Here is a 27907-nt window from a genome sequence, read left to right on the forward strand (position 1 = left end):
AAAAAAAAAAGATTAAATCCATGCAAATCTACTGTATTTACATATGGACAGCACCTTGGCAGGAACTCATAGTAACAAAAATCACTACACTGAAGTCATAGGAGTTTTCCTCAAAATCTTCTGGAACATTATCATAAAGCCTTAATAAACTTTTAATGGCAGGGCTAAAGGGATAATAAACACAATAACGAATTTGTGTGTGTGTGTGTGTGTCTCACACACACACACACACACACACACACACACACACACACACAAATACCAAAGTAAAGGTATAACATTTATCATAAAGAAACTACATTAGCATAGTATTTTCTATAAATAATTACATATCCAAACATAAACCATGGTGCTGTGTTTATCCCACAAACAGATGAGATTTCACTTACATAATTTTGATGTCACTTTTTAAATAGTATGAAAATTATTTGTACTCATTCAGACGTGGTTTTTGTGTATGTTCTTAAATCACTGAAACAATGACCATTGTCAAAAAGATAATCTCTATCCATGGGAAACTTCCCAAAAGATAATCATCGTCTAGCCTGATAATTCAAAATGTTAAAAAACAACATGTAATTAAAGTATTCATAATATATGAGCAGTAAGGTATGGTCAAATGATCAAAACAGAATTTGCAGATGAACTCACTTTTTCAAAACTCTGAATTCTGTTTCCCACAAATTGAGGATGTGAAATGCATAAAGAGTTTCTAATATACAACTTGGCTCTAACACTGAATTAAGAAATATGCTCTCTTGTTAACTAAGCCAATACTCAGATAACTAACTGCTTCTTTTGAAAGTTCCCTAATAGCTAATGAATGCAGAAGGAATGATCGAATTAGAAAAATCATGAATTTTCAACCCTCTAGAGATAATGAATTTAGGCAACAGATACCCATGGATGCTAAAACCTTGAAAGGTTGGAACTTGATGAACAGGTAAGGCTAACAATACCTGAACCTGTCGATCCTTTTTATCATTACTGAAAGTTAGACAACCAAGTTTTATGTGCCTAATAAAATGCAACAGAAAGTACAAAGTCTCACATATGAAGGATCATGCTGAAAAGAAAACAGAAGGAAAATGAGAATGGGAAAAAAAAAATCTGAAGCTAATCACATCTCTAGATCTAAATACCGTTTATAGAAATACGGGGTTAGGGACACCTGGATGGCTCAGTCAGTTAAGTGTCCGACTTCAGCTTAGGTCATAATCTCACCGTTCGTGAGTTCAAGCCCTGCATTGGGCTCTGTGCTAACAGCTCAGAGCCTGGAGTCTGCTGCAGATTCTGTGTCTCCCTCTCTCTCTACCCCTCCCCTGCTCACACTGTCTCCTCAGAAATAAAAAAAAAAAAATAGAAAAAAAGAAATATGGGGTTAAGAAGAATAATACATGACAGCAAAAAAAGAAACAATAGGCCAAATTCATAATGTTCAAACTTCTATATACCGAATGACTCAGTTTCTTCAATAGTATATGGTATGAGGGCAAAAAAATTTTAAAGGTTGCCTCAGAACCTTGAAAAAGAGATTCAAAGATACTTCAATCAAAAACAATGTGTGGATCTTGTCTGGATGCCAATTTGAACACACCAATCACAAAAAGACATTTTCGAGACAAGTAAGGGAAATTTGAAGATAAATTGGGTATTTTACATTAAAAAAGTGTTGGGGCATCTGACTCTTGATTTTAGCTCAAGTATGATCTCAGGGTTGTGAGATTGAGCTCTGTGTCAGATCCCACACTGAGTGTGGAGCCCGCTTAAGAGTCTCTGCCCCTCCCCAACTCACACTCTTTCTCTCAAAAAAAAAAAAAAAAAAAAAAAGTATTAATTTTGCCATATGCGATAACAGTATTGTGGTTAAAAAAATCCTTATCTTAAGGGGCGCCTGGGTGGCGCAGTCGGTTAAGCGTCCGACTTCAGCCAGGTCACGATCTCGCGGTCCGTGAGTTTGAGCCCCGCGTCGGGCTCTGGGCTGATGGCTCAGAGCCTGGAGCCTGTTTCCGATTCTGTGTCTCCCTCTCTCTCTGTCCCTCCCCCGTTCATGCTCTGTCTCTCTCTGTCCCAAAAATAAATAAACGTTGAAAAAAAAAATTTAAAAAAAAAAATCCTTATCTGTAAAGTGATTATACTGAAGAATATATAGGTAAAATGATGGGAGAATTTGCTTTAAAATACTTAAGTAAAACTATAAGACAGATGAAATAAGACTGGCAAAACGCTAAATACTGATGAAGCTGAGTAATGGCCTAATGGTTACTTGGGATTATTATACTGTTCTCCCTACTATTGTATATATTTTTCTATTTCCTTATTAAAAAAAATTTTTAAGCTCCCAAGCTTCTTATTTTACATTGAATATCCTTTACACAATAGATACCTGTAAGAATGATACACTATCTCCTTTCCTCCCAACTCAGGAAGATATCCTGGACATTTTGATTTCTCCCATCCAAGTACTAACCAGACCCAACCCTGCTTAGCTTCCAAGATCAGGGGAGATGGGGCACGTTCAAGGTGAATGGGCATAGACGTAGGCAATTCTATTTCTAAGCCTCTTCTGTGGAATCTCAACCCTTACTTCTTGATTTCAACACATTTCTCAGGGCTTATTACTTCAAATGCTCAAGGAGCACTTTCCTAACTGCTTCAACTCATCACAATTTTTATAAATCCTATGGATCCCTATTACTACTTATTTACCATACTGTTAATTTATTACTTTTCATGTAATACTTTTGTATGCTATCAACCATATTATTTACATGCATTTATTATTTTTTTCTCCCAAATTTCAACAAAACTAACAAGGAGACTTCTCTATTAAGAAGAACATGGAGGATGCCTGGCTAGCTTAGTCAGAAAGAGCACGAGACTCTTAATCTTGGAGTTGTGAGTTTGAGCTCCACATGGGGTGCAGAGATTACTTAAATAAACTAAAAAAAAATTTTTTTAAATGGAGTTGGGACTTACATGTCTAAGGCTGGCCATTCAATGGGTACAGTTCAGTAGTCACCTTTTTAAAATTGTGCTTTTTATTTGTAATGTGGGGTAAATATGCCTGTTTCACTTTCTTCCTAGCAATATGGATAAAACTCAAATGATAGGATATGAAAATGCATTTTTTTCAACTATAATGCATTATACACATGTGTAACAATACTTATTTCTTCAGAAATGTCTCTCAAATGTAACTAAATATTCAGTCTTAAGTTGCTTTTCAACTTTATTTTCAAACCTTAACTCCACAATAATTCAAACTTCCAACAGTGATTTTAAGTACAAGGTCTAGTAGCTACACCTGTTTTAAATATATCACTAAATTTGCAAGGTATCAAAACATTGTTGATATTTAAATCATTTAGTAAATATTGAGCACTAAATATATGTTAAAGTCCCTACAAAGTTTATTCTTCTAAAAGTATACTCCCCTAAGTCTTAAAATTATATTGAAATATGTGCGTTCTAAAATTTTTTTTTTAATCCTTATTTATTTTTGAGAGAGTGAGGGAGACAGAGCATGAGCTGGGGAGGGGCAGAAAGAGAGGGAGACAGAGAATCAGAAGCAGGCTCCAGGCTCCGAGCTGTGAGCACAGAGCCTGACGCAGGGCTGAGACTCACAAACTGTGAGATCATGGCCTGAGCCAAAGTCAGATGCTCAACTGACTGAGCCAACCAGGCACCCCTTTTCATGTTTTGTTTTTTTTTAATGTTAGGGAGACAGAGCATGAGTAGGGGAGGGGCAGAGACAGAGGGAGACACAGAGTCAGAAGAAATGAAATAAGTGCCTTAAAATACAATGGTTCCTTGGTAATCTTTCTATAAAGCAGATTTTTAAAATATATTTTCTTAAAGTCTTCACAGAGTAAAAGAACTTTATATCAAAAAATGCAATCTGTATAATCATGAGTCTGTAACATTGATATAATAAGGTCTGAAGGGGCTTCTGGGTGGCTTAGTTAAGCTCAGGTTCATGGGATGGAGCCCTGCATCAGGTTCTACACTGTGAGCACAGAGCCTGCTTGGGATATTCTCATTCTCATTCATATTCTCTCTCTCGTGCACTCTCTCTCTCCCCCCCCCCCGCCCCCCGTCCTCTGCTCATGCTCACCTGCTCTCTCAAAAAATAAATAAGCTTTTTAAAAAATAAGGTTTTTAAAAAATACAAGGTTTTAAAATTCTAGGTCAGGGATTCAGAGCATTATTCAGTGAAACAAAATACATTTTACTCCATATATATATATATATATATATATATATATATATATGTCACTAATCTAACACACCAATATACATATATCCCTTATTCTATACTTACATTCCTTGTCTTTTTTAAACATGCTAAGCTCCAGGAGGCCAGGACCTATTACTGTAACAAAGGTTATTTACTATCAACAAAATAAGAAATAGGAAATGATATAACAACAGAATGGGATTAATGTTTTAATTTTAGTTCTAGTCATTCATAATTTTGACACAAGAGCTAAGTAAGCAAGGAAATCTCTATTGCAACAGGGATTTTTGAAATGTTTGTTTTTAAATTAATAACTTTAAAAAGTTTCTGGTTGGAAAGTTTCTTAAGAGGCTATACATAGGTATGTTCGGCTTAAGCATGTCAATGAAAAAAACAACATGATTTTGTGGAATACTTAATATACACGTGTAAGGTTAATGTAGAATAACAACATCTGACACAATACATTAGATTCATTGTTCACCCAACCTAATATCCAACATGTTAAACCAAGAAGCTATATGTGAGCTCCTTGGAGAGAACTTTTATTCAAAACCTTTGCAAAGGAATAATTTATTGTCTCTCTTTAAAAGTCTCAAGGTGCTCTCCAGTTTTTACATTTTAATGTTAAGTGATTATCTAAGTACCTGTCCATATAGATGGGTCCACTGAACTATCCTGTTTCTTGATACATAGATCTCAATCTTATTAACTATCTTTTTTTTTTTCTCTACACTCAACGTGAGGCTCAAACTTGTGTCCCTGAGATCGAGTCACATGCTCCACCAACTGAGCCAGCCAGGCACTCCTTATTAATCATCTTTTTAACACAGCCCCTTAAGCCCTAGTGATCTTCATCTTTCTTCAGATCCATTTATTTCTTCAATGAGATGTGGCAGACAGAAAAGCAGGGTACTCCAGACATGAGCATAATATACTCTGTAGAGAGTGATGATGATCTCATGACAATCATTTTCTGGATTAATTTAAGAAAGTTACGTTAAAAAATCATCTTATCTTAGTATTTCTGTCCTTGCCCATAGTGAAACATTTGCCATTTTCCAACTCACAGTATTCTCAAATTTGTATCTTATCACCACTAATATATGCTTTCAATATATAAAACAATGAATCTGAAGACACCATTATGCAGCCCCTATTCCAAAGCAGTCTTATAGACATTAAAATAAGAGCAACCCTAGTAATGCAGGACGACCCTGTTGTTCATACCACTTCATCCAGAAAATTTATTCCTACACTGTTTCCATCTACGATGAAACCCAGTCATAAAAATTTTTCTAAGTTTTTTTTGTGGATTAACCTTCCAGTCAAAGGAGCATACAAACTATAATTCAACAAGTAGTTCTATGATGGTGTTCATTATGTGTATTTAAGGTACCTTGCTAGATTCGAGATAGGATAAAAATATATAAAACATACTCCTATCACTCAAAGAGTTTTGGAAAAGCAGGGTTAACAAAAAAGAGACAGGTACACAAAAACCACTATAAAGGCAAAACAGGATAATGCCATAAGAGAAGTATGGGCAAATGCTTAACCAAACTCTTTCCTCCTGTGTGAGGCTCTGCTCTTTAGCTTTCTACCTGTTACCCTAAAGCCTGATAAGCTAATTTGCTATATTGCTAAGCAAATTAAAATGACCCTTGATTGGTAAGTAAATTGTGTCTGGATTGAGAAAACTATAAATACTTGATGAGGATGCATAGATTTGAACTTCCTAAAGATGCAGTGACTCTTCTAACTGACATGTCCCTCACAGGGAACCTGGAAACTCTGCCTGTGCTTGTTAACAACAAATACCGCCTTCTGAGGGATATAAGGCTTCTAAATCAGGAGACTCTCACACCATCCAAGGTGGACCTTGACTCTTTGTACATGACCACTACCTGAGAAGCCAAAGAAAATAACTCCTGGATGGCTGACTGTACTCCTTCCTATATGCTCTCAGACACGAACACCTGATGCTAACTTCTGATAAAGTGTGGCTCCTGTCCTGTATACCATGAGACTAGTGTCAAGTATGGCCTGTGACAGTCTTGTGAGTCTGTATGTTTAGCTGAATCTAACATGACCTCCTTGTAGAAGCTGCAGAAGTTCAAAGTACAAGTCTCCAGATTTAAGGGGATTCAAGAGAAAAACGTATCTACTTGAGTAACAGGGAGGATGAGGAATAACATCATGAGGTTTCACTAAAGGTAAGACTACTTCTGAAAGATATAGAGGACTTTGAACATTTGAAGAAATGTTGAAGAAATGAAGAAATACCAAGTATTTCTTCTATTGAAAAAAATATATATTTTTTAAAAGCAATAATGGGGGCACCTGGCTGGCTCAGTTGGTAGGGCATATGATTCTTGATCTTGGAGTCATGAGTTCAAGCCCCATGCTGGTGTAGAGATTACTTAAAAATAAAATCTTTTAAAAAATAATAAAAAGCAGTAATGGTAGAGAAAGACAATATCCCATGCATATGCAAAAAGAGGAAAAAAATGGCATGGGGAGTCTTCAAGGAGTACAGAGAGGTCAGTTAGACTTCAGAATAGTGTTTGTTTAGTTAGCTGTTTGTCAAAATTACGTAACACACAAAACCCTGCAATGGAGGGGCATTTTTCTTTGTAAGATTTAGATTTAGAGAAACACTACGTTAAACTAGGTCTTTAGGTCATCTGTGTACCAACGGCATCAACACAAACACTTGCACTGAAATCTCATGGTAGTATTCAGTATAAAGTGGTGGACATCCAGGATCACTCTAAACATAAATTCTCTACCTAGCTCGAAATTAAAATAACAAAAAATTAAAGCTTCATAAGGCTCATTGAGCACCATGGGATTACATCCATAGATCTCAATATAACTAACACAGATTAAACATTGAGGGCCTCGTGTTTGCCAGGGACTATGAAAGACAAAATGACAAGACACTGTCCCTATCTTCAAGGAACTTAGAATAATATAGTTTTAGTCATTCAATAAACATTTTGGTACACATTAAGTAGAAGACACTGAGATGCTGGAAATTAAAAAATAAAGAAGGAAAAGTGGTCCTTCTCAAGAAAGTGATGTATGGGGAAGACAGGTATATCAGTGATTACAGTAGTGTCATCAGAGGTGTATGCATAGGGGTTCTTCATAATAGTAATCACATTCACCAAATTTTAAAGAATGAAAAGTTAACAAGCCTGAGAACTAAGAGAGGTGGAAGAAATGGAGAGGGTATTCCAGACAGAAAGTACACATGCAGTCAGAGGTATAAACATCAAGACATGTTTAAGCATGTTTCTCTACACAAGACTGACAGAACACCAGCATCACAATCACCTGTAATGCATGTTATAATTGTTTTACACTCTCCTTAACCGAATGAATAAAGCATTTTAAAGATCAGGCTCAGAAATCTGCATTTTAATAAGCACTTTCAACTTCATGTTCACTGAAGTTTAGGAAGCACAGATTAAGAATTGGTTATATACCTCAACACAACAAAATTCCAAATAATCCAGTTTAAAAATGGGCAGAGGACCTGAATAAACATTTTTCCAAAGAAGATACAGATGGCCAACAGACACACGGAAAGATGTTCACCATCACTAATCATGAGGGAAATGCAAATAAAAACCACAATGAGGGTATCACCTTACACCTGTCAGAATGGCCAGAATCAAAAAGTCAACAAATAAGTATTGGTATGGATGTGGAGAAAAAGGAATGCTCATGCACTGTTGGTGGGAATGTAAACTGGGGCAGGCACTCTGGAAAATAGTATGGCGGATCCTCAAAAAATTTAAAATAGAATTACGATATGATCCAGTAATTCTACTACTAGATGCCCAAAGAAAATGAAAATACTGATTTGAAAAGATATATGCATGCCTATGTTTACTGCAGCATTATTTACAATAGCCAAGTTATGGAACCAACCCAGGTGTCCATCAGCAAATGAATGCATGAAGACGTGGTATGTGTGTACATATACATACACATATGTACACACACACACACACACACACACAGGAATATGACTTAGCCATAAAAATGAATGAGATTTTGCTATTTGTAACAACATGAATGGACACAGAAGGTATAATGCTAAGTAAGAGAAAAAGACAAATACAATTTCACTCGTGGAATTTAAGAAACAAAACAAATGAACAAAGAAAAAGAGACAAAAATAAACTCTTACATACAGAGAACTGGTGATTGCCAGACAGGAGGGATGGGTGAAATAGATAAAAGAGATTAAGTGTGCACTTATCATGATGAGCACTGAGCAATGTATAAAACTGCTGAATCACTATACTGTACACCTGAAATTAATACAACACTGTATGTTAACTATACTTCAATAAAAAGATAGAGAGAAAAGAATTGGTAAAATTCAGAGCAGACAGAATTAAAGATATGAAGAAGGGGCCAGAGATGAAGGCAGGTAAGTCAGCCAAGGACCAGTTCAAAAAGTACCCTAGGTATCTAGCTAAGCCACTAATAGCTGTTTCTCCACCAAGCAAGGTTACAATGTGATCACAGAAGCAGCATTTCAAGATAAAGCTGAGGGCTTCAAATGTGAGGTGAGGTTGAATAATCTGTATATACTTCTCCCAGATTCAGTAGGTTCAAGAAAAGATCTGAGCCTGATCAGAGGATGTAAAGAGTGCTTCCTATCCAAGACTCCTTCCCCATCCCTACTTACAAATAAGTTACCTTTACTCAGTTTTCTTCACTGAAAAATACTTAGTACTCTGTCTAGTTTCAAAGTAATTCACGTGAGCAAATGGTACCCAGGGTCCAAATTAGTAACTTTTTTATTTAAGAAAGAGATATTAAAATGTGCAACTTGCTATTTCAACTAATAATTTCTCAATTGAGTTCCTTCAATTCTCAAGTATGGGACCAACTCACCATGGTGATTTACCCTACATTAATTTTTTTTTTTAAGTAGGCTTCAGGTCCAGCTCAGAGCCCAATGTGGGGCTTGAACTCACAACCCTGAGATCAAGACCTGAGGTGAGATTAAGTCAGACAACCAATTGAGCCACCCAGGTGCCCCTACATTAATTTTTATTATGTATAGAACACAGCACATTAACCACTGTTAGATTCATGTGGTATTTACTTTCAACGACATGTTGAATAAAACTTTCACAAATATTTCATTACATAAAGAAGACTTGTCTCTTAGTAATCTCTTAATTTGTCAATTACACTTCAATTACACTATCAACAAGAAGTTCCTATTAATTCTCTAGCAGCCTTCCTTGCTTTTGAAATCTTACCAAAGTTGGCACTCATTTGCCAAATATGTTTTAGGATATCTTTTCATCCACTTAATTTCTTTGCTTTTTAAACGTTTATTTATTTATTTTGAGGGAGAGAACACAAGCAGGGAAGGGGCAAAACAGACAGAGAAAATCCCAAACAGGCTCCATGCTGCCACCACACAGAGTAAGTGACATGGGGGTCGAACCCATGAACCATGAGATCATGACCTGAGCCAAAACCAAGAGTTGGATGCTTAACCGACTGAGCCACCCAGGTGCCCCTCATCCACTTGAACTTCTAATTATTACATGACATGCCAAACTTCTTTTCGTCTTCCCTTCCCTTTAACAGATTGTTCTGAATTCTGAAAGAAGCTTTTTGTTTGTTTGTTTTATTTACAAGAGCATCTTTTATTTGGCTAATTAGCCACACAAAGCTTAAATCAGATTCAAGTGCCCATCTTTGATGTACAGCATATTACTACCAAGCTTCCAAAAAGGGATCTTTACACAGACTCTAGAGTTAGGAAAATGAAATTATATATATATTTTAATGTTTATTTATTTTTGAGAGAGAGAGTGCAAGCAGGGAAGGGGCAGAGAAAGAGGGGGACAGGGGATCCAAAGCGGGCTCTGCACTGACAGCAGTGAGCCTGATGCAGGGTTCGAACTCAGGAACCCATAAGATCATGACCTGAGCAGAAATCTAACGCTCAACCAATAGAGCCACCCAAGTACCACAAAATTATATTTTAAACTCCTACTTTTAACTTCACACTCTGGGAAATTTCATCATTTAATCTGTCATCAGTTAAAGAAAATGTGATTTAAAATTTCCCAGTCAAAATACTATCACTTAAATCCCATCACTTGTTAAAATTCTAATACTGGAGAATTTTATATCCCTCCTGCTTCTACATTCTGTCCTAACATACTCTATTATAGTCATATACAGTCACTTGGGTGATATACATAGTATATCATAGTTGTTGTTTTATTTCTGCTAGCTTCCTAATGCCTTTATTTCCCAGCTTCCTGAAATAGGTACTATCCAGAACGGCTACTTTAAAGAACTATAGCATTCACCTCACTGAAAGCACACCAATTGCATAAGATTTTTTTACATACAAGAAACACTTTGTTCAATTCTATAACCCCTTACATCTTTCTACAAAGGAGAGGCTATAAAATATTTCCAGCTTTAGTTTGGTCTCTCCTAAACAACTGAAATAAAATCAGCTAAGATATGAATATTCAACAATCATTTGTACGTAATAAGCTTCAGGGTTAATCAAGAGACCTACCTTCAAACAACAGCATTCATGACCCAATCCTTAAATGCCAGGCCCTGTGGGAGGTGCTGCACATCGAGTGATGTATAATAAAGCAGATATTTGTAACTCATGAAGCTTGTATTTCAGTAAAAAGGACAAAATAATGAAAGAAAACAAGACTGTTTCAGAGGGATTCTCAGATACTATTTTAGACAGTGTGCAGAGGAAAGGCCTCACTGAAAAGTTATATTTGAGCTCAGCTAAGACTATGCTAAGAGCAAAAAAAAGAACGCTGCAGGTAGTTGGAACAAGTACAAAGGCCCTGGGACAGTAACAAGTTTAGACTGTTTAAAATAACAAGGAAAATAATATCCATATGGGAACAACAGTAGGCTAAGGAGAGAATATTGAGTAGAGACTAATAAAGTGGGGTCTATGGTGCCAAAAGAAGTTAGGATTTTAAGCAAATCAAAAGAATCACTGGAAGGTTTTCAAGTGGGAGAGATTTAAGATTTGGTTTATGCTTCAGAAGAATCATATTACGTTCCATAAATAGAATGAATTGTAGACAGCAAAAGACAAATACGGAGATTACTGTAGTATCCAGGTGCAAGATGAACAGGGCTTAGACTAGGACAACGTAGAAATGGAGAGAAGTGTACTGATTCTCAACGTATTTTGGAGGGAGACAAAGGATTAACCAATGAATCAGATGTGGTGGGTGACCAAGAATGACACCTTCGGGCTTTGGCTTAAGCCAAGTGGATAGAGATGGAGTTATTTGAAGAAAAAGATGAGACTGGAACAGAGGGAAACAGATTTGGAGGAAGAAAATCAAGCGAAAAATGAAAAAAAGTAGCCAGTTAAGTGTGGTAACCACAAAGCCAACAGAGTTAAATCTTTCTACTAGGAGGAAATGGTTACTTATATCAAATGTTGATAAATCTATATAAATTATAGGAAACTACTAATTAGCTTGACAATATAGATATTTATAGTGGTGTTGTGTGGCTTAATGCTGAGTGCAAACTCTTCCAAGGAGTTTGCTATAAAGAGGAACAGAAAAATGGATTAAGAAATAAAAAGGGGCAGCAGTTTTAAGATATTTGTCTGAGATGGGAATGATCTAATTAGAAAGAAATATGAAGATGCAGGAAATACTGGATACCGGGCAGGTGAGAGTAAAGTGTAAAGATCCTGAAAGATGAGGGGGGATGAGATCCAGAGAGCAACTGAAAGAACAATGCTCTATTAAAAGTGACATTTTTCCATTTTATAAGAAGAAAAACAAAATTTGAATGTAAGATTTTAGATGTGGAGCTGTGTCCCCAGCATCTAAAACAGTGGATGGTAGAATATAAGCCCTTAAATAAGTATATATTAATAAGAAATTCCTATCAAGTTGTTTTTACATTTTAAAATAAAGTCATACCACTGAACAGTGCTTGCTTAAGCCAAAGAAATCAGAGAAGAATGGAACTCTTTACCTGAAAGAGTACTCAAGATTCACTTTCTGTAAACAAGAAGTCAGCAAACTATGATCCCTGAACCAAAGCCAGCACAATGCCTGATTTTGGAAATAAAGTTTTATTAGAACTCAGTTATGCCCATTCATTCATATATACTATCTGGCTTTCCAGCTATAACAGAGCTGAGTAGTTTCAACAGAAACCATATTGTTCCAAATCTTAAATATTTACTCTTTGGCCCTTTCGAGAAAAAGTCTGTGGACTACAGCTCTAAATTTAATTTAATTTTAAATTCAAAAATAATCTGTAAAGTGAAGAAGGATTCTCTACAACACACATTGTAGAGACACACATCTCTATTTTATAGTCACGAAATACCTAAGAGGTCTAGTAATGCAGGGGTAGTCCCATATAGTTATGGGTAGAGCTCATGAGATAGAATTAGGTTGAGGAAGATTTGGAAGTCATGAGCATGTAGGAAATGGTGAAAAGCTACAGAAGTGGATAAAACCTCCAGAACACTTTACTAGAAAGCATAAATACTTAACACTTAGGAGAAGAAACATTAAAAAAAAAAAAAAAGATTAAGGTATAAAAAGAAAACCAGATGGAGAATAGTTTGGTGGTTTCTTATAATGTTAAACATAGAATTAACTTATGACCTAGTAATTCCACTCCTAAGTATATATCCCCCAAAAAAACTGAAATCAAAGACTCAAATAGATACTTTACACCAATGTTCACAGCAGCATTATTCACAATAGCCAAAAGGTGGAAACATCCCAAGTGTCCGTCAACAGATGAAAGGATAAACAAAATGTAGTACATCCATACAACGGAATATTATTCAACCATAAAGAAGAATGGAATTCTGATACCTGCTACAACGTGTATGAACTTTGAAAACATTACACTAAGTAAAAGAAGGCAGACAAAGACGGATAAATATTTTATGATTCTATTTATATAAGGTATCTAGAAGAAGCAGGTAGAGAGAGACAGTAAAATAGAGGTCACCAGGCGCTGGGGCCTGGAGGGGATTTAAGAGGTTTAGATAAGTACAAAGTTTCTTTTGGGGATGATGAAAAAGTTTGGAAACAGATGTGAGATGACTGCACAGCACTGTGAATGTACTTAATGTCACTGAATTGCACACTTAAAAATGGCTAAAGTTATAAATTTTATGTTATTTATACTTTGTTACAAAAAAAATCCAAACTACAAAAAAGTTGGTTCACTAAAAACTAAAAACAAAGGTACTGAGAATCATAGTATCAAATCCTGAGAGAGCAAGCAATATTAAGGCCTGAAAACAACCCATTAGCCTCAATGTCACAGTAGCATGGTCAAAGTAAAAGCCAAATTGTATACAGCAGGTGGAAGAATTAATAAAAGGGAGAACAGTGCAAGGATCCAAACATATGAATGGACCTACAATTTAGAAATGCCCAAGGAATTACCAAAGTGAGAGCCACAGATAACACTTTAGAAAGGGTCAAAATTTAATCCGAATTAGCTACTCTCAGGACCTCCTTCTGACTCCTTGAGGTGATGTTGGTGGCCTGGAGAAAAATGAAATACTGTTGCTAAGACCCTACGGTAAGTAGAGCAGACAGAACAAAGATGTGGTAGGCCTGCTTTGCATCTGGCCCCAAAGGAGTGTTCAGGTCTGGTTTCCTTTCCCTCAGACTACAAGCAGATTTGTTCTGGCCTAGACCTGCAGGTAGACCTCCTGGTCAGTCTAGACAGGTTTTGCATAAAGGGCGGTTTCTGGACCCTCAGACAATGTTATAATGAAGCCAGGGGTGGAGGATCAGTTGCTGAGTCCTACTTGTGAGTTCCTACTTAGGGACAGGGTACAACAAGACAGCAACTGTTCAGAGAAAAACTCTCTGCTGCTCCAAAGTGATATTCAGACACTGTCCCAGAAGGTATTCTGAAGATCACATGGTCCAACCTCCAGCTTTACAGACCCGATGACTGATCCTAGTTTCAAAAACTCTAGATTGAAGCACCAACTCTACCACAAAGTCACTGTGTATCCTTGGGACATGTCACATAACCACTTTGGGTCTTAGTTTCTACATCTGTAAAACGAACTCTTAACTCCAAGTCATGTGGTGTTATAATAGAAACAAAATACTTAGATCTCTTAAGTTGGTCTAGCACTTTTCCCACCAAACAGCACTGTACTCACTCTGCCTATGAAATTTACTAGCGTGCTAGTTATGCCTGTGGATTAGTGACTTAATGGGATAAACAGCTTTACCTCGTTTTTATATTACACAATGGCAGTATGTGTCATTTCACAGAGTTACACAAAGCCTGAGTTCTAGAAATCCAGAATCTATGCCAGTTTAATTTTCATTACTTCAGACTTCATAAATATGCAGGATATTTTTGTTTATTAAAAGTAAAATTATTCCTTTATGTAGTATTTCCATTTGTAAAAATGAAAAGTGGTTTGTGGAACCACTTTACAAATTAAAAATCTTATTTATACCAAAATATCCTTATTCTTTAAAAAGGCATCATAAATTACCATCCAAGGCACATTATGCATTCTTACAGCAGACATTTAATTGAGTTAGGTGAACTGAAGATCTAAAAGGTGAAAGTACCAATCATGAAATTATTTATGAATAAGGGAGAAAAAGAACAGCTTAGAATAAGTGAATAAATAAGCTCTAATTCTGGGGCGCCTGAGTAGTTCAATCAGTTCAGTGTCTGACCTTGGCTCAGGTTATGATCTCGCAGTTCATGAGTTCCAGCCCTGCTATCAGGTTCCCTGCTGTCAACACAGAGCCTGGTTAGGATCCTCTGTCGCCCCTCTCTCACTGCCCCTTCCCCACTTGTGTGCACTCGCTCTCTCTCTCAAAAATAAATAAACCTTTTAAAAAAAACAAACTCTGATTCCTCAGAAATAGGACTTTTATGATTTCCTTCTTCTTCTTCAACAAAAATTTAATTTCTTCCCTGTTTATACCTTCAAAATTCCATTTGATTTTAATGAGAAGTTTGTATCAGTACTTTAGGTAAAACCTCTAGTTTTCCTTTTAATGTTAAGATATTCAGTAATACACACTTAGGTATCAGTAATGACACATGGACAGACTGACTCCCTAATTATTACAGTAATGGGTGTAAAAGATCTCCATGAGTTCTCAATATATTCCTTCAGATTTGTGATCAAAACTTGTAAATTTCTTTTATCCTTGTTATAACCTATTATTTTCCAAAGATAACATATGAAAATTACACACATTATAATAATATACAAGAAACTTTTGAAAATGGAAAGGTTTGGTATGACAACTATCCTCAGTTTATTTCATGTGGCATTTTACTTCATTTAACTCATCCACACCCATTAACAAAATCTGGCTCTTCTGACCTATGTGGCAGTATGGATCGGGAGCTAAGCAACCCTGGGTTCAAACATAACTCCACTTTTTGCAAAATGGGAATAATACTGGCCTTTCTGCTGGGATGATTAAGAGATATTAAACACTACGTTATAGGGGCGCCTGGGTGGCGCAGTCGGTTAAACGTCCGACTTCAGCCAGGTCACGATCTCGCGGTCCGTGAGTTCGAGCCCCGCGTCAGGCTCTGGGCTGATGGCTCAGAGCCTGGAGCCTGTTTCCGATTCTGTGTCTCCCTCTCTCTGCCCCTCCCCCGTTCATGCTCTGTCTCTCTCTGTCCCAAAAATAAAATAAACGTTGAAAAAAAAAAAATTAGAAAAAAACAAAACACTACGATATAGACAGTTGTATGGATGTACTGAGCTTTGCATTCAGTATTACAAGTGGAAATAAAGTTAGAAAAAAATTGTTTATGATTAAGTATGAAACAAATGAGAAATTCAGCATCATGTGAAGAACACTTTTAAATACTGCTAGCACAGTACTGTAAAATAGGCTTTTAAATACTAAAACAAAACCACTTTTAAGTGAAAGCACTTCCAAATTAGGATAAGCAAATCAACACTTTGAGAGCAATAGAAAGTATTAGTTTCTTGATAGTAGATTATGTGTAAAGAAACCATAAGTGAAAATGTTAAGCATCAGAGAAAATGAACAAGTAATATGCTACTGAAAACATTTCATTATACACAAAACATTTTAGCATCTTCAATCATACAAATTCAGACTAAAAGCACCCAAACACTTAACAAGTAATGAACTCTGTCAGCAGGTGGCTCTAGTGACACTGAAATAACTTAATATCAGACACTGGCAAAATACAAGAGGTAAAAATGTACTGACTCTCAGAAATTTGAAGTCAAAAGAGTCACGTTAATACCTCAATCCAAGCCCTCTTTTTCAAATTAAGATAACCAAAGTCTACAATGATTGTCATATTGAAGGGCTCACTAGTATGTTAGTGGTAGAACAAAATTGAAAACCTATATATCTCTTTTTTACTACTCTCAGTCAACAAATGAGCATTTACTATGCTGCCAAGGCATAGTACTGGGAGTCCTCCTCCAAAATAATTCACCTCTAATTTACACATGTCACATTTACTCATTTGTCCACTTCATTCAAAAGTAACACATAATTATATAAAAAGCTCACATTAATGATTTCTAATGGTACCAAGGTACTAATAGTAACATTAAAAGGAATACAACGTTTGCAATCTTGTTCCCAGTCTCTGAGAGAGAAAAGTAGCTTGGCATTTCTTTTTTAAAAAGGCTATGAAAGACAAAATTTAACATTCCCCATTTAGGGGCACCTGGATGGCTCAGTCGGTTGTGTCCGACTTCGGCTCAGGTCATGATCTCACAGCTCGTGAGTTCAAGCCCGCGTCGGGCTCTGTGCTGACAGCTCAGAGCCTGGAGCCTGCTTTGGATTCTGTGTCTCCCTCTCTCTGTCCCTCCCCTGCTTGTGCTCTGTCTCTCTCTCAAAAATAAATGTTAAAAAAAAATTTTTTTTTTTAATTTAACATTCCCCATTTATATGTCTTCCCACTTTCTAGCTCCAGAAGGGTTTCCTGTCTTTTTTTTTATTTAACCAATTTAGGAATTCAGATCGCTGGAATGCCAGAGGTAGAAGAGGTAAAAAGAAAGTGAGGAGATACGTTCTACCTATTAGAATAAAAAACATACAATTCTAATACAGCTGACTTCTGGGTCAACTTTCCTGCCTAATGATAAAGGAGTCTAGGTTTTCTTCAACATTCCTTATCCTTGAGCAAAGACCTGTGAATATCTTTGTTATATGTAGTCATTTATTATACTGAATTTACTACTGCTAGAACTAAAGCTACTACTTACATGAACCATGTGTCAACACAGTTATGTTACATAAATCATTCTCTGTAATATTAGTAAAAGAGCTATAATACCAAAAAGGCCTAAAATGAACACATTATTAAGTTCTGCCTCTGCCACTTTTCTGCTCTGTGACTTCAGTTTCCTCACCTATAAATTAAGAATAACAGTATGTGCCTTATATCTTTATCTTCCTTATTCAGAAAGAGATTCTCAGATCTCACTTTTACAATTTTCACAACTAGCCTATAGCCTAAGTTTCCCCATTTTCTTCTTCTCTGAGGTCCTACCACTTTGTTAGTCTAGAGCTTCTTTATCCAATACAGTAGCCACTGGACATACACTGAGCACTTGAAATGTGGCTAGTTTCAATTAAGAGGTACTGAAAGTATAAAATACATACCAGATTTTAAATATTTTTAGTGTGGGGGAAAAAAAGACATGAAATATCTCATTCATATTTTTATAGTGATTATATATTAAAATGGTAATACTCTGGACATACTCAGTTAAAAAATACATAACAAAATTAACCTTTTTTAAAAACTTTTTTAATATGGACACTAGAAAATTTTAAAGTACACATGACATGCTTTTGTGTACTTTTTTAATTGGACAGCTCTGATTTAGAGTTCTGATTTCCCCACTGATTATACTTTCCTTAAGAGTAGGGGTAAAAAAAAAAAAAAAAAAAAAAAAAACAAAAACAAAAAAAAAAAGAGTAGGGGTAAAAGGTTATACCTTACGTTTATAACCTGAGCCTCTAGTAAAACACTCCCCAAACAGTTGATGCTTATAAGTGATGATCCAAAATGTGCTTTCTCTTCTCTTGGACTACCAGTCTTACCCTATGAAGTTATGCTAAAAGCCAGAAATCTACTTCTATTATTAGCCTACATTTACAAACACACAGCTAATCGAAAAAATTTTACAGACAGAACTTCCTGGTAAGAAAAGCAGTCTCCTGATTATTCCAGTTATGGTCATTTTGCTAATCAAGTTTTTAAAAATTGTTTTTGCACTCAGCTCAATATTCCCTTTAAATATATTATTACATTTCCACATTTTTTATTGTACCCAGATCCTTCCAGGCACTAGTGAGAAAATCAGTCATTATGTTAACCTGTGTGCTGTAATGGGTATTTTTTAAAATAAAAGGACAAACACAATGTAGGTAAAAATTTACTGCTAAGATCTAAGTAGTTAACAGGCAATTTTTTAAGGTATCTTGAATCTCCCCTGTAGCAGTTGGCTTCAATTCCACTTCTATTCACCAAGATCTATGTATTTGTTTTATTAATACTATGCATAGTAAAAAAATATTTTTAAATAAAACATCTTCAGTTAAATTTGACTGTGGAATGTTTACAACTTCTTAAAAAAATACGTAGGCTAATGAAACAAAATTTTGTTCTTATTATCCCTAAACCATAGTCTATCAATCTTCACTACTAGGTTACTTCTAAAATATTTTACAATTATTCTTTTTAGTTCAAACATTTAGGTAGAGGGCCAACTCTTGCCAAGGCAATAGGTAACAGAAAGAAGTACAATACAAGATCCTTAACTCTGAAGGAAAGGCAAAACAAACCCAAGGTTTTTTAAAACTTAGTGATGAGAAGAGCACAAATATACAATAAAGAAGCTGGAGCTGGTGAGAAAAAGGAGTTTTATTGTAGAGACCCAATAATCCAGAAGCAAATGCTACCAAGTATGAAAATAACGGACTAGAGCTTTGCAAACCCATTCTTCACAGATCCTGAGCTAGATATTCAACTGCAATTTCCTATCTATAAAATGCTACAGATAGTCTAGAAGAACAAGTAGTCCAATAAATTCTCTTTTATAGCCTTAGAAGTCAACATAAATTTGGTCCAGTACACTAACACACTGAATAAACAATCACTGAGTATCTCCTAAATTTTTTTTTTTTTTTTTTCAACGTTTATTTATTTTTGGGACAGAGAGAGACAGAGCATGAACGGGGGAGGGGCAGAGAGAGAGGGAGACACAGAATCGGAAACAGGCTCCAGGCTCTGAGCCATCAGCCCAGAGCCTGACGCGGGGCTCGAACTCCCGGACCGCGAGATCGTGACCTGGATGAAGTCGGACGCTTAACCGACTGCGCCACCCAGGCGCCCCTCTCCTAAATTTTAAAATAGTTCATTAATGATAGACTGTACTGTAACAGTACAATCTTTTTTTTAAAAAAAAACTCATGTATAATTAGAATTATATAGCCACATGAATACAATAAAATGTAATTCCATTAAAAACAATTTAGTTTGAAATAATTATGTAGCTTCACAGGAGGTAAACAAAGAAATAGTGAAGTCCCATGCACCCTTCTCCCAGAATCCTGTGTCTTACACAACTTTTGATTATGTATTTGTAATAAAAAGGAAGCATCATATTAATTACATTAAAGTTTCTTATAAAAGCAACTCTAAAAGTTTTGTTTCTGAGGGAAGGGGGGAAAATGTTATTTAATGGTCTTTTTAAGCTTCCAAGTTATATATTTTATTTTATTATTTTTTTTTTTCAACGTTTATTTATTTTTGGGACAGAGAGAGACAGAGCATGAATGGGGGAGGGGCAGAGAGAGAGGGAGACACAGAATCTGAAACAGGCTCCAGGCTCTGAGCCATCAGCCCAGAGCCCGACGCAGGGCTCGAACTCAGGGACCGCGAGATCGTGACCTGGCTGAAGTCGGACGCCCAACCGACTGCGCCACCCAGGCGCCCCCCAAGTTATATATTTTAAAAGAGAATTTAAAAGTTTGAAAATTAAGCCACAAAAATTCTGATGGCTGTCCCATAATAAAAATTGGCACCAGCTATACTTTCTATGTCCACTGCATAGGGGAAGGTATGCCCAAGTGACACATACCTGTACATGGAATAGAAAAAAATAATTTCCTAAAAAGAAAGATAGTCATTTTGTAATTACCTACAAATTGATCATTTTTGCATAATAAAAATGCCATACATGTACCCAAAAAGATTTGGCTCCATAATATAAATCATACTTATTCTATAAGTACCCTAATAAATGCATTTAATAAAGAAAATAGGAAGTTATCCCCATACTGCCCTCTTTCAATATTATTCATTCCTTTTTGACTGTATAATAATGTATCTTCCATTCTTTTTTTGTTTTGTTTTAATGTTTCTATTTATTTCTGAGATAGAGACAGAGCATGAGTGGGGGAGGGGCAGAGGGAGAGGGAGACACCAAATCAGAAGCAGGCTCCAGGCTCTGAGCTGTTAGCACAGAGCCCGACACAGGGCTCGAACTCACAAACCATGAGATCATGACCTGAGCCGAAGTCAGTCGCTCAACCGACTGAGCCACCCAGGTGCCCCTCTATCTTCCATTCTGTGAATTACTTCATAGCACAAATACTAGATATGACAAAGCACAGATGTATCTCATGCCATTTGGTAGACAAATTCCTATCTAGTATATAAATTTCAGAAATTACATCTTGTATTAACTGCGTAAAAGACTGATTTTTTTAAAAAAGAACCAAGGAGGTGATTATTTTTAGGAAGCAAAGAATCTTTACCAACAAATGCCTACAACTATTATCAGATATGGATTTGCACCTACCAGATGCCTTACATTAAGAAAAACTAGTACTTTAGCCTAGGAACCCTTTGTCTCCCAAGCACTACTTCCAGGTTCTTTCCTTCCACAGTAGTGTCCCTATTTGGGCAGAATGAGTGGGCAGACAGTTGATTAACTGTCTCAAGAGTACCTTGTTAGGAATCTGTTATTTTACAACAAAAATAACATATACATAGTGCAAAAAACATAATGGCTTTTAAAAACAGCATCACAATAATCATACAGTTAAACAGACCGTATATTAATCTGAAACATTAGAAAGCATCTCTGGGTTTTTCCCAATGGCACGAACAGAAGTGGTGAAAACATTTCAGACCACCCGAAATGCCAGCAAAAAGAGAATAATAAACAGCATTTTTGTCCTCTCCATGTATCAGTTTCAGAGGCCTAAAATAAATTTCCTTTTTTCAAATTTCTATTCTAGTAAGTTCAGCTTTCTGGTAAATTAGAGTCCCACTAGGCCCAATATATCTATATACCGAATTGAAGAATTAACAGTTGCATCTTTCCATCGTTCAGCTTCCAACACTGCCACTTGAATCCCTTGCAAATTTCCAAAAACAAATAATCAATCGTCACAGCAATAACCTAGTGTTAAAGTGACTGGTCATTCAAAAACAAAATATAATGAAATCTATCCACACAATTGCCTAGACCAAATAGTCCAGAGGCAAGGTAAGAACGTTTTACTGAATCCATCAGAAATGGCACTCATAAAAGCAAAAGTTATCAAAATAATCATCCAGCAGAAAATAATCCCTTTCTCTTATTTAAAAGTGGCTTGAATTATTTCAACTCAACTTAAAAAAAAAAAAAAAAAAGAGCACCTGGGTAGCTCAGCCACTTGAGCAACCAACTCTTGGTTTCAACTCAGGTCATGATCTCAGGATCTGTGAGATGGAGCCTTGTGTGAGGCTCTGCACTGACAGAGCGGGGTCTGCTTGGGATCCTCTCTCTCTGCCCCTCCTCTGCTCACATGCTCTCTCCCTCTCTCAAAATAAGTAAATGTTTAAAAAATACAAATAAAAAAATTAAAAAAAAAGCAAATCCCACATTTAAATGGATCTTATTAGAATATTTTTAAAATTAAGATCAAATTTAAAATCAAATTACTTTTTCAATAAGACGTGACAAATCTTACAATTAAAAAAAATTATTATCTTGAGGTCAACAATTAGCAGATGGAAAAGACAAAAAGAAGTGGGAAAAGATTTTGGCTCAAAAGTTGTTTGAAAAAGTAATTTTAAAGGAATTTTTGTCTTTAATCTTCTCATGTTTTATTTTCAACAAGAATCCTAAATGAGAAAAAATATAAATCCAAACCAAGCACTGCTTGGTTATGCTAAAATAACTATATAAAATATTTTGCCTTTCCTATCCCAAACACTTTTAATTTAAATACTTACTCTGAGCCTGCAGCCATTTCCAAGTATGATGTTTCTGCTGTATCAACCCCCAAAGGGATCACTATGCTCATGACGTTCGCCTCTGGTAAATTCGATTACTATGGAGTCCTATGCATTGGTATCCAAAACACTGGGGCATGCCAGCCACAGTGCTCATTGCAAACATCTAAGTGCATCCACAAACCCTGTTTAAAAGAAAAGGGAACAAAAAATTAAAAATAATTTCATATTCCTAACACATTCATACTATAAAGACAGTAAGTAAAATACATGAAGAAAAAGCATTCTTCATTAAAATATCCATATAAACTGGAATTTGCTCAAGGGAGTCTCTACTTCGTTTATTTATTTTATTTTATTTTATTTTATTTTATTTTGGAATTAAGTTATGGGACTGTGATTAAAAGAAGTTTCTGAATCATAACCTTACTTAGAGAAAGAATATAAAATGCCAAAAAGAAAGATGAACTAAGCTGTCTTGCTTAGTGAAGAACCAACAAATATTACTCATTTTCAAAGATAAAATGGAATTTCTTTTTTTTTTTATTTTTTTTTTCCACGGTTATTTATTTTTGGGACAGAGAGAGACAGAGTATGAACGGGGGAGGGGCAGAGAGAGAGGGAGACACAGAATCGGAAACAGGCTCCAGGCTCCGAGCCATCAGCCCAGAGCCTGACGCGGGGCTCGAACTCACGGACCGCAAGATCGTGACCTGGCTGAAGTCAGACGCTTAACTGACTGCACCACCCAGGCGCCCCTAAAATGGAATTTCTTACAGCACTGGTATCCAAAATAAGCCTTCTTGATTCAGTAAGCGATCTAACAAATATCAAGTACTTACTATGCTTTTACATGGATGATCTATTTAATCCTTACAACTCTGAAACAGGGCTCTCCCTTTTACCACTGAGGATAACAAAAGCAAGAAAGGTTAAATAACTTAACCAAGGTTGCTCAGTTTAAGAGATAAAACCAGGAGAGGCACCTGGGTGGCTCAGTGGGTTGAGCGTCCAACTTTGGCTCAGGTCATGATCTCATGGCTAAAGCCCAGCATGGGGCTCTCTACTTCAGGGTGGAGCCTACTCTGGATCCTCTGTTCCCCTTGCTCTCAGCCTCTCCCCGACTCCTGCTCTTTCTCTCTCTCAAAAATTAAACATTTTTAAAAACTAAAACCAGGATTTGAACCAATTCTACTCTGTTATTTATGTATTATAAAAGGAAAGCTATTTTATTTGTAATAAAATCCAATGTTTTAAAGTGGCTGTCATTTTCCATACCACATAAGTACATGTATATTGAGGGAGTTGTCTTATTTCTTCAGTTAGTATTAACTCCCCAGAACTAATGTTTCCTAATACAGGTAATTAGTAGAGAAAACTAATACACTTGAAGTGTTTTTTAAACAAATTTACCAAATAACAAAATATATTCAGCTTCAACATCAATGTTTCTAATCTAATTCACTGTATGACACTTGCATATGATACTCTTTGTGAAATATCTACTCAAAATCTTCAGTAGTAAGGGGTGCCTGGGTGGCTGAATCGGTTAAATGTCTGACTTCAGCTCAGGTCATGATTGTGCAGTGCATGAGTTCGAGCCCCACATCAGGCTCTGTGCTGGCAGTGTGGACCATGCTCAGGATTCTCTCTCTCTCTCTGCCTCCCTCACTCCCTCTCCCCCATCCCCACTTGGGTGCTCTTTTCAGTAATAATACAGTACAACTTAGGAACAAAACAGATAATACTATAAACAGAAAAGGGCAACAGTCAAAATTGTTTTTCCCGTGTTATACCTGAAATACTGAGGAGCAAGCTTTCTTCAAATGGCAATTCTTATATTTATCTTTAATCTTTACAAGTAACCTTGAGAATAACTATTCAGGTTAATTTCTATTTCACAGGTAATAAAGATTGTGACCTCATACCTTATGGGAGCAAATACCAAAATAGGGAAGTAAAGTGGTAACAGTTGTTTGAATTCTCCAAGAAAACTAGCCTCTACTTTTAAACCATGTATAACTTGGGGAGCTACTAGATTATAAGATATTATAATAAAAATATACAACAATAGGCATTTGTGCCTAAAAGTTCAAAACATAGGCTCCGGAGCCTATCTCTAATGCTCACCAGATATACGAGCTAGGCAAGTTATTTAACCTAAGCTTCAGGTTCCTTGCTTATAAAATGAGATTTTATCCTCATAGGGTTTCCATGAAGAAAATGAATGAATGTAAAGCATTTTCATACACAGCACTGCACATTTTCAGCAATCAGTAAGTGGCAGTCACATAAGAAGAGTTGCTCTTACTTCATGGAAAAGCTGTCTAGACCTCATTTAAAGTGATTCTTCTAATAGTTTTTGAAAATAATTATGGTTTTCAACTTGCCATGTTTTTATAATGTGCTCATCAAATTAAAATCATCCTCTAAAAATTAAAGCAGAACGAGAAGAAGGAAAGATTGCCCTACCTTCTTTGCTGCCCCTGTGACCATATTAGAGTTGCTTCATAAAAGCTGCATTAACCCACACAAAGCTATAAAATTATAAAATTTCCAATTGACAAAACACAACCAATATACAAAACTATAAGTTTGTTCCATTCAAATGTGACAATACTCTATATTTCTTTAAAATGCTGAAGATACAGATATAACAACAGATAACAATTAAAACTTAAGAAAAACCGTCTTCCTTGTTGGTAGCATCTACTTGGGAGATGTTTTCTTTAGCTCAGCATATCTTTACATTCGACTCACAGAAGTCTTAAATTTTAGACATATGTTGTTAAATATTTAGTAGTGCATTTTTTTTTGTTTTAACCAGACCGGTAACTAGAAAGCAGAAATCAAATCATTATGTGTTCTTTTATTTAACTGATTAATAGTTCCAACCTAAAAGAATCTATTTGAGTATGTATCTAATAGTGTGCTCCATTTTTATGTAAATATACAATCTTCAATAAACACTACATTTGAGCTATTTTTAAGTAGCAGTGAAGAGCTTGCCATTAACCTACTTCAGACAATGGCCTGTGTTTGTATGATTACTGCCTGTCTCTCAAACCCTGCACAGTGCCTGGAGCACTCTATAAGGGACTGGTGAATGAATCAGAGCACCTAGAATGAAACTGCAGCCCTGGTCTCATTAGCCAAATGAGTGGTCAACCTATACAATCAAGTGCTATAACAGCAACTTCATGACACCCTCTGCACAAATGCATCGCTCTAAGAACACAGAACTTCATTCCCCGAGACAGACACATCATCACATCTGAAACAGAACCACAAACTCTGCATTTGATTCAACAGGGAAGAGGATCTCAGGAATTTATTCACAGGAGGCCAGAAGGCAAGAGGTCCTATCTATTGAGACCATAAAATGGCAAATATTTTACTATATTCATTAATATCAAAAACTCTATCACCAGAAAACTCACACTGTTTAAAAATTCAGTTGATACTTAATAACATCATAAATTCGTTGGGGTCAAATTGCTGTGTCTTGGAAATTAAGAAGAAAAGAAAGGGAAAGCCAATGCAGTAGGCAGAAAAGGTGTGAGCTTATAACACAGGCATAACTGGAGAAAAAACAATTCAACATAATCCAAACAATTACACAAAGCTTCACATCTTATATGTGAATAAGAAACTGGTTATCCAACTGGCAAGTAAAATATATACAAAGTACATTGAGAACAAATGGCAGCCATTAAAGAAATAATATAAAAGGAAATACCATGAGATGTCTGGTAAATCTGAGGTCCAAGAAAGAACAAATGTCTTCACAAAACCTGCTATCCAGAATAGACCTAGAAACCAAGTGAACATAGGAGTATTGAGCTGTTTTTAAATGGCATAAAATTATCGATGCTTGGCACCTAACATGGCACCTAAAAAACCAAAGGGGCTCACACAAAGACAGCAGCTAATTCTTAAAAAAATAAATTTATTCTTCGCTTCTGTATGCAAATAAATGTAAACACAGTAAAGGCAACGATTAAAGCTAAATATCAAATCAAACTGAGGAGAAACTGAGAAAATACAGTATTAAAAACAGATTTGGCAAAGCGAAGGCAACAATCCCAAAACGAAAACACATAAAACCCTAAAGAAGGAAAAACAAGATAAAAGGCTAGGAAAAGCAATTACAAAATAGTCTATCAGTTTAAGACTGAGGCTGCTTTTAAGACCATGTTAAAAAGTTCAGGAAGCAAAAAATACCACTGAGAAGATGAATACCATACCCAAAAAGCAGAAGGATGGAAACAGGAGGAAAATTTGTTTCTAATATTACAAATAAAAGTGTAATCTAAAATAATATTTTTTAAAAACGTATGTGTGTTTTGTTTTTTGAGAGAGTGAGGGAGCAAGCCCATGTGAATACAGGAGGGGCAGAGAAAAAGGGAGAGAATCCCAAGCAGGCTCTGCACTCTCAGTGCCACCCAGGTGCTCCTGGCATAATCTCTCTGAAGAAAGGGTCATTTGTTATCTTTCTGTCTTTCGTAACTACCTTACACAGAGTTCAATAAATATTAAAATTAAATCAACACGTTTATGTTTTAGATACGTATCACTAATAAGCAGGTGAATTTTGAGCTATATTACTAGCGGAAATAAAGCAACTTCAAAGAAACTGTAAGGGACTACATACCTAACATTTCTTTATAAATTAGAAATTAAACTGCCCTCACTATGCACTTGAGATTTCCTTTCTCTACAGCAGTTGACTAAGGTATAATTTAAAAAATACTGGTTGATCAAGATCTACTACCAACTTATTACCTATGAAACTTAGGACAAGTCATTTCACTGCTCTGTGGACTTCAACTATAAACAGGAAGGTTAGGTTTTTGATATTACAGTTTACACCTTATAATCACGAGTATATTAACCAAGTACTCCTGATACTCGAAAGAACAGAATAAATATCAGATTTCAAAAAACAACAAAAAATAACTCTGACAACAGAATGATTTTTTTCCAATTGGGTTAATATTAGTATCAGACAGTGCTCTACAAGCGCTTACCTGATACTCAAGCCTCCCCAAACAGAAGTTATAACAGTGATAACAAATACTGAGTGCTTACAATGCTTAATCCTCACAATTAACCTATGGTGTAGGTACCATTATCCCCATTTTACAGAGAAGATAGATTAAACTTGTCCAAAGTTCCATAGCTAATAAATCACAGACTCAATAATTGAACCCTAGGGGCACCTAGGTGGCTCAATCAATTAAGCGTCCGACTCTAGATCTCAGTTCAGGTCACGATTCAGGGTCATGGAATCGAGCTCTGTATCTGGCTCTGTGCTGACACTGTGGAGACTGC

The 27907-nt window shown here is 36.0% G+C and overlaps 1 protein-coding gene and 1 long non-coding RNA gene across 5 annotated transcripts in view; one reads left to right on the forward strand and one right to left on the reverse strand.

The window, feature by feature from the left end:
• The window catches only part of LOC123606333, a 39212-nt gene extending 33108 nt beyond the window's left edge, over window positions 1–6104 (forward strand). Inside the window, exon 3 of the long non-coding RNA XR_006716235.1 lies at window positions 6021–6104. This is a non-coding gene — a long non-coding RNA (uncharacterized LOC123606333). The remainder of the gene's footprint in view (window positions 1–6020) is intronic.
• The window catches only part of KMT2E (lysine methyltransferase 2E (inactive)), a 101780-nt gene that overhangs the window by 50219 nt on the left and 23654 nt on the right, over window positions 1–27907 (reverse strand). For 2 of the 4 annotated variants that reach the window (XM_045494503.1, XM_045494500.1), the window contains exons 2-3: window positions 26313–26385; window positions 22574–22758 (exon numbers count right to left, since the gene is read on the reverse strand). In XM_045494503.1, the coding sequence (XP_045350459.1) occupies window positions 22574–22644 (71 nt within the window). In that variant the 5' untranslated portion in view covers window positions 22645–22758; window positions 26313–26385. Of the gene's footprint in view, window positions 1–22573; window positions 26386–27907 lie in introns of all 4 variants that reach the window. The other 2 variants (XM_045494501.1, XM_045494502.1) reach the window with 2 other exon arrangements.

Source organism: Leopardus geoffroyi, chromosome A2 (genome assembly GCF_018350155.1).
Source record: "Leopardus geoffroyi isolate Oge1 chromosome A2, O.geoffroyi_Oge1_pat1.0, whole genome shotgun sequence".
Lineage (NCBI taxonomy): Eukaryota > Metazoa > Chordata > Mammalia > Carnivora > Felidae > Leopardus > Leopardus geoffroyi.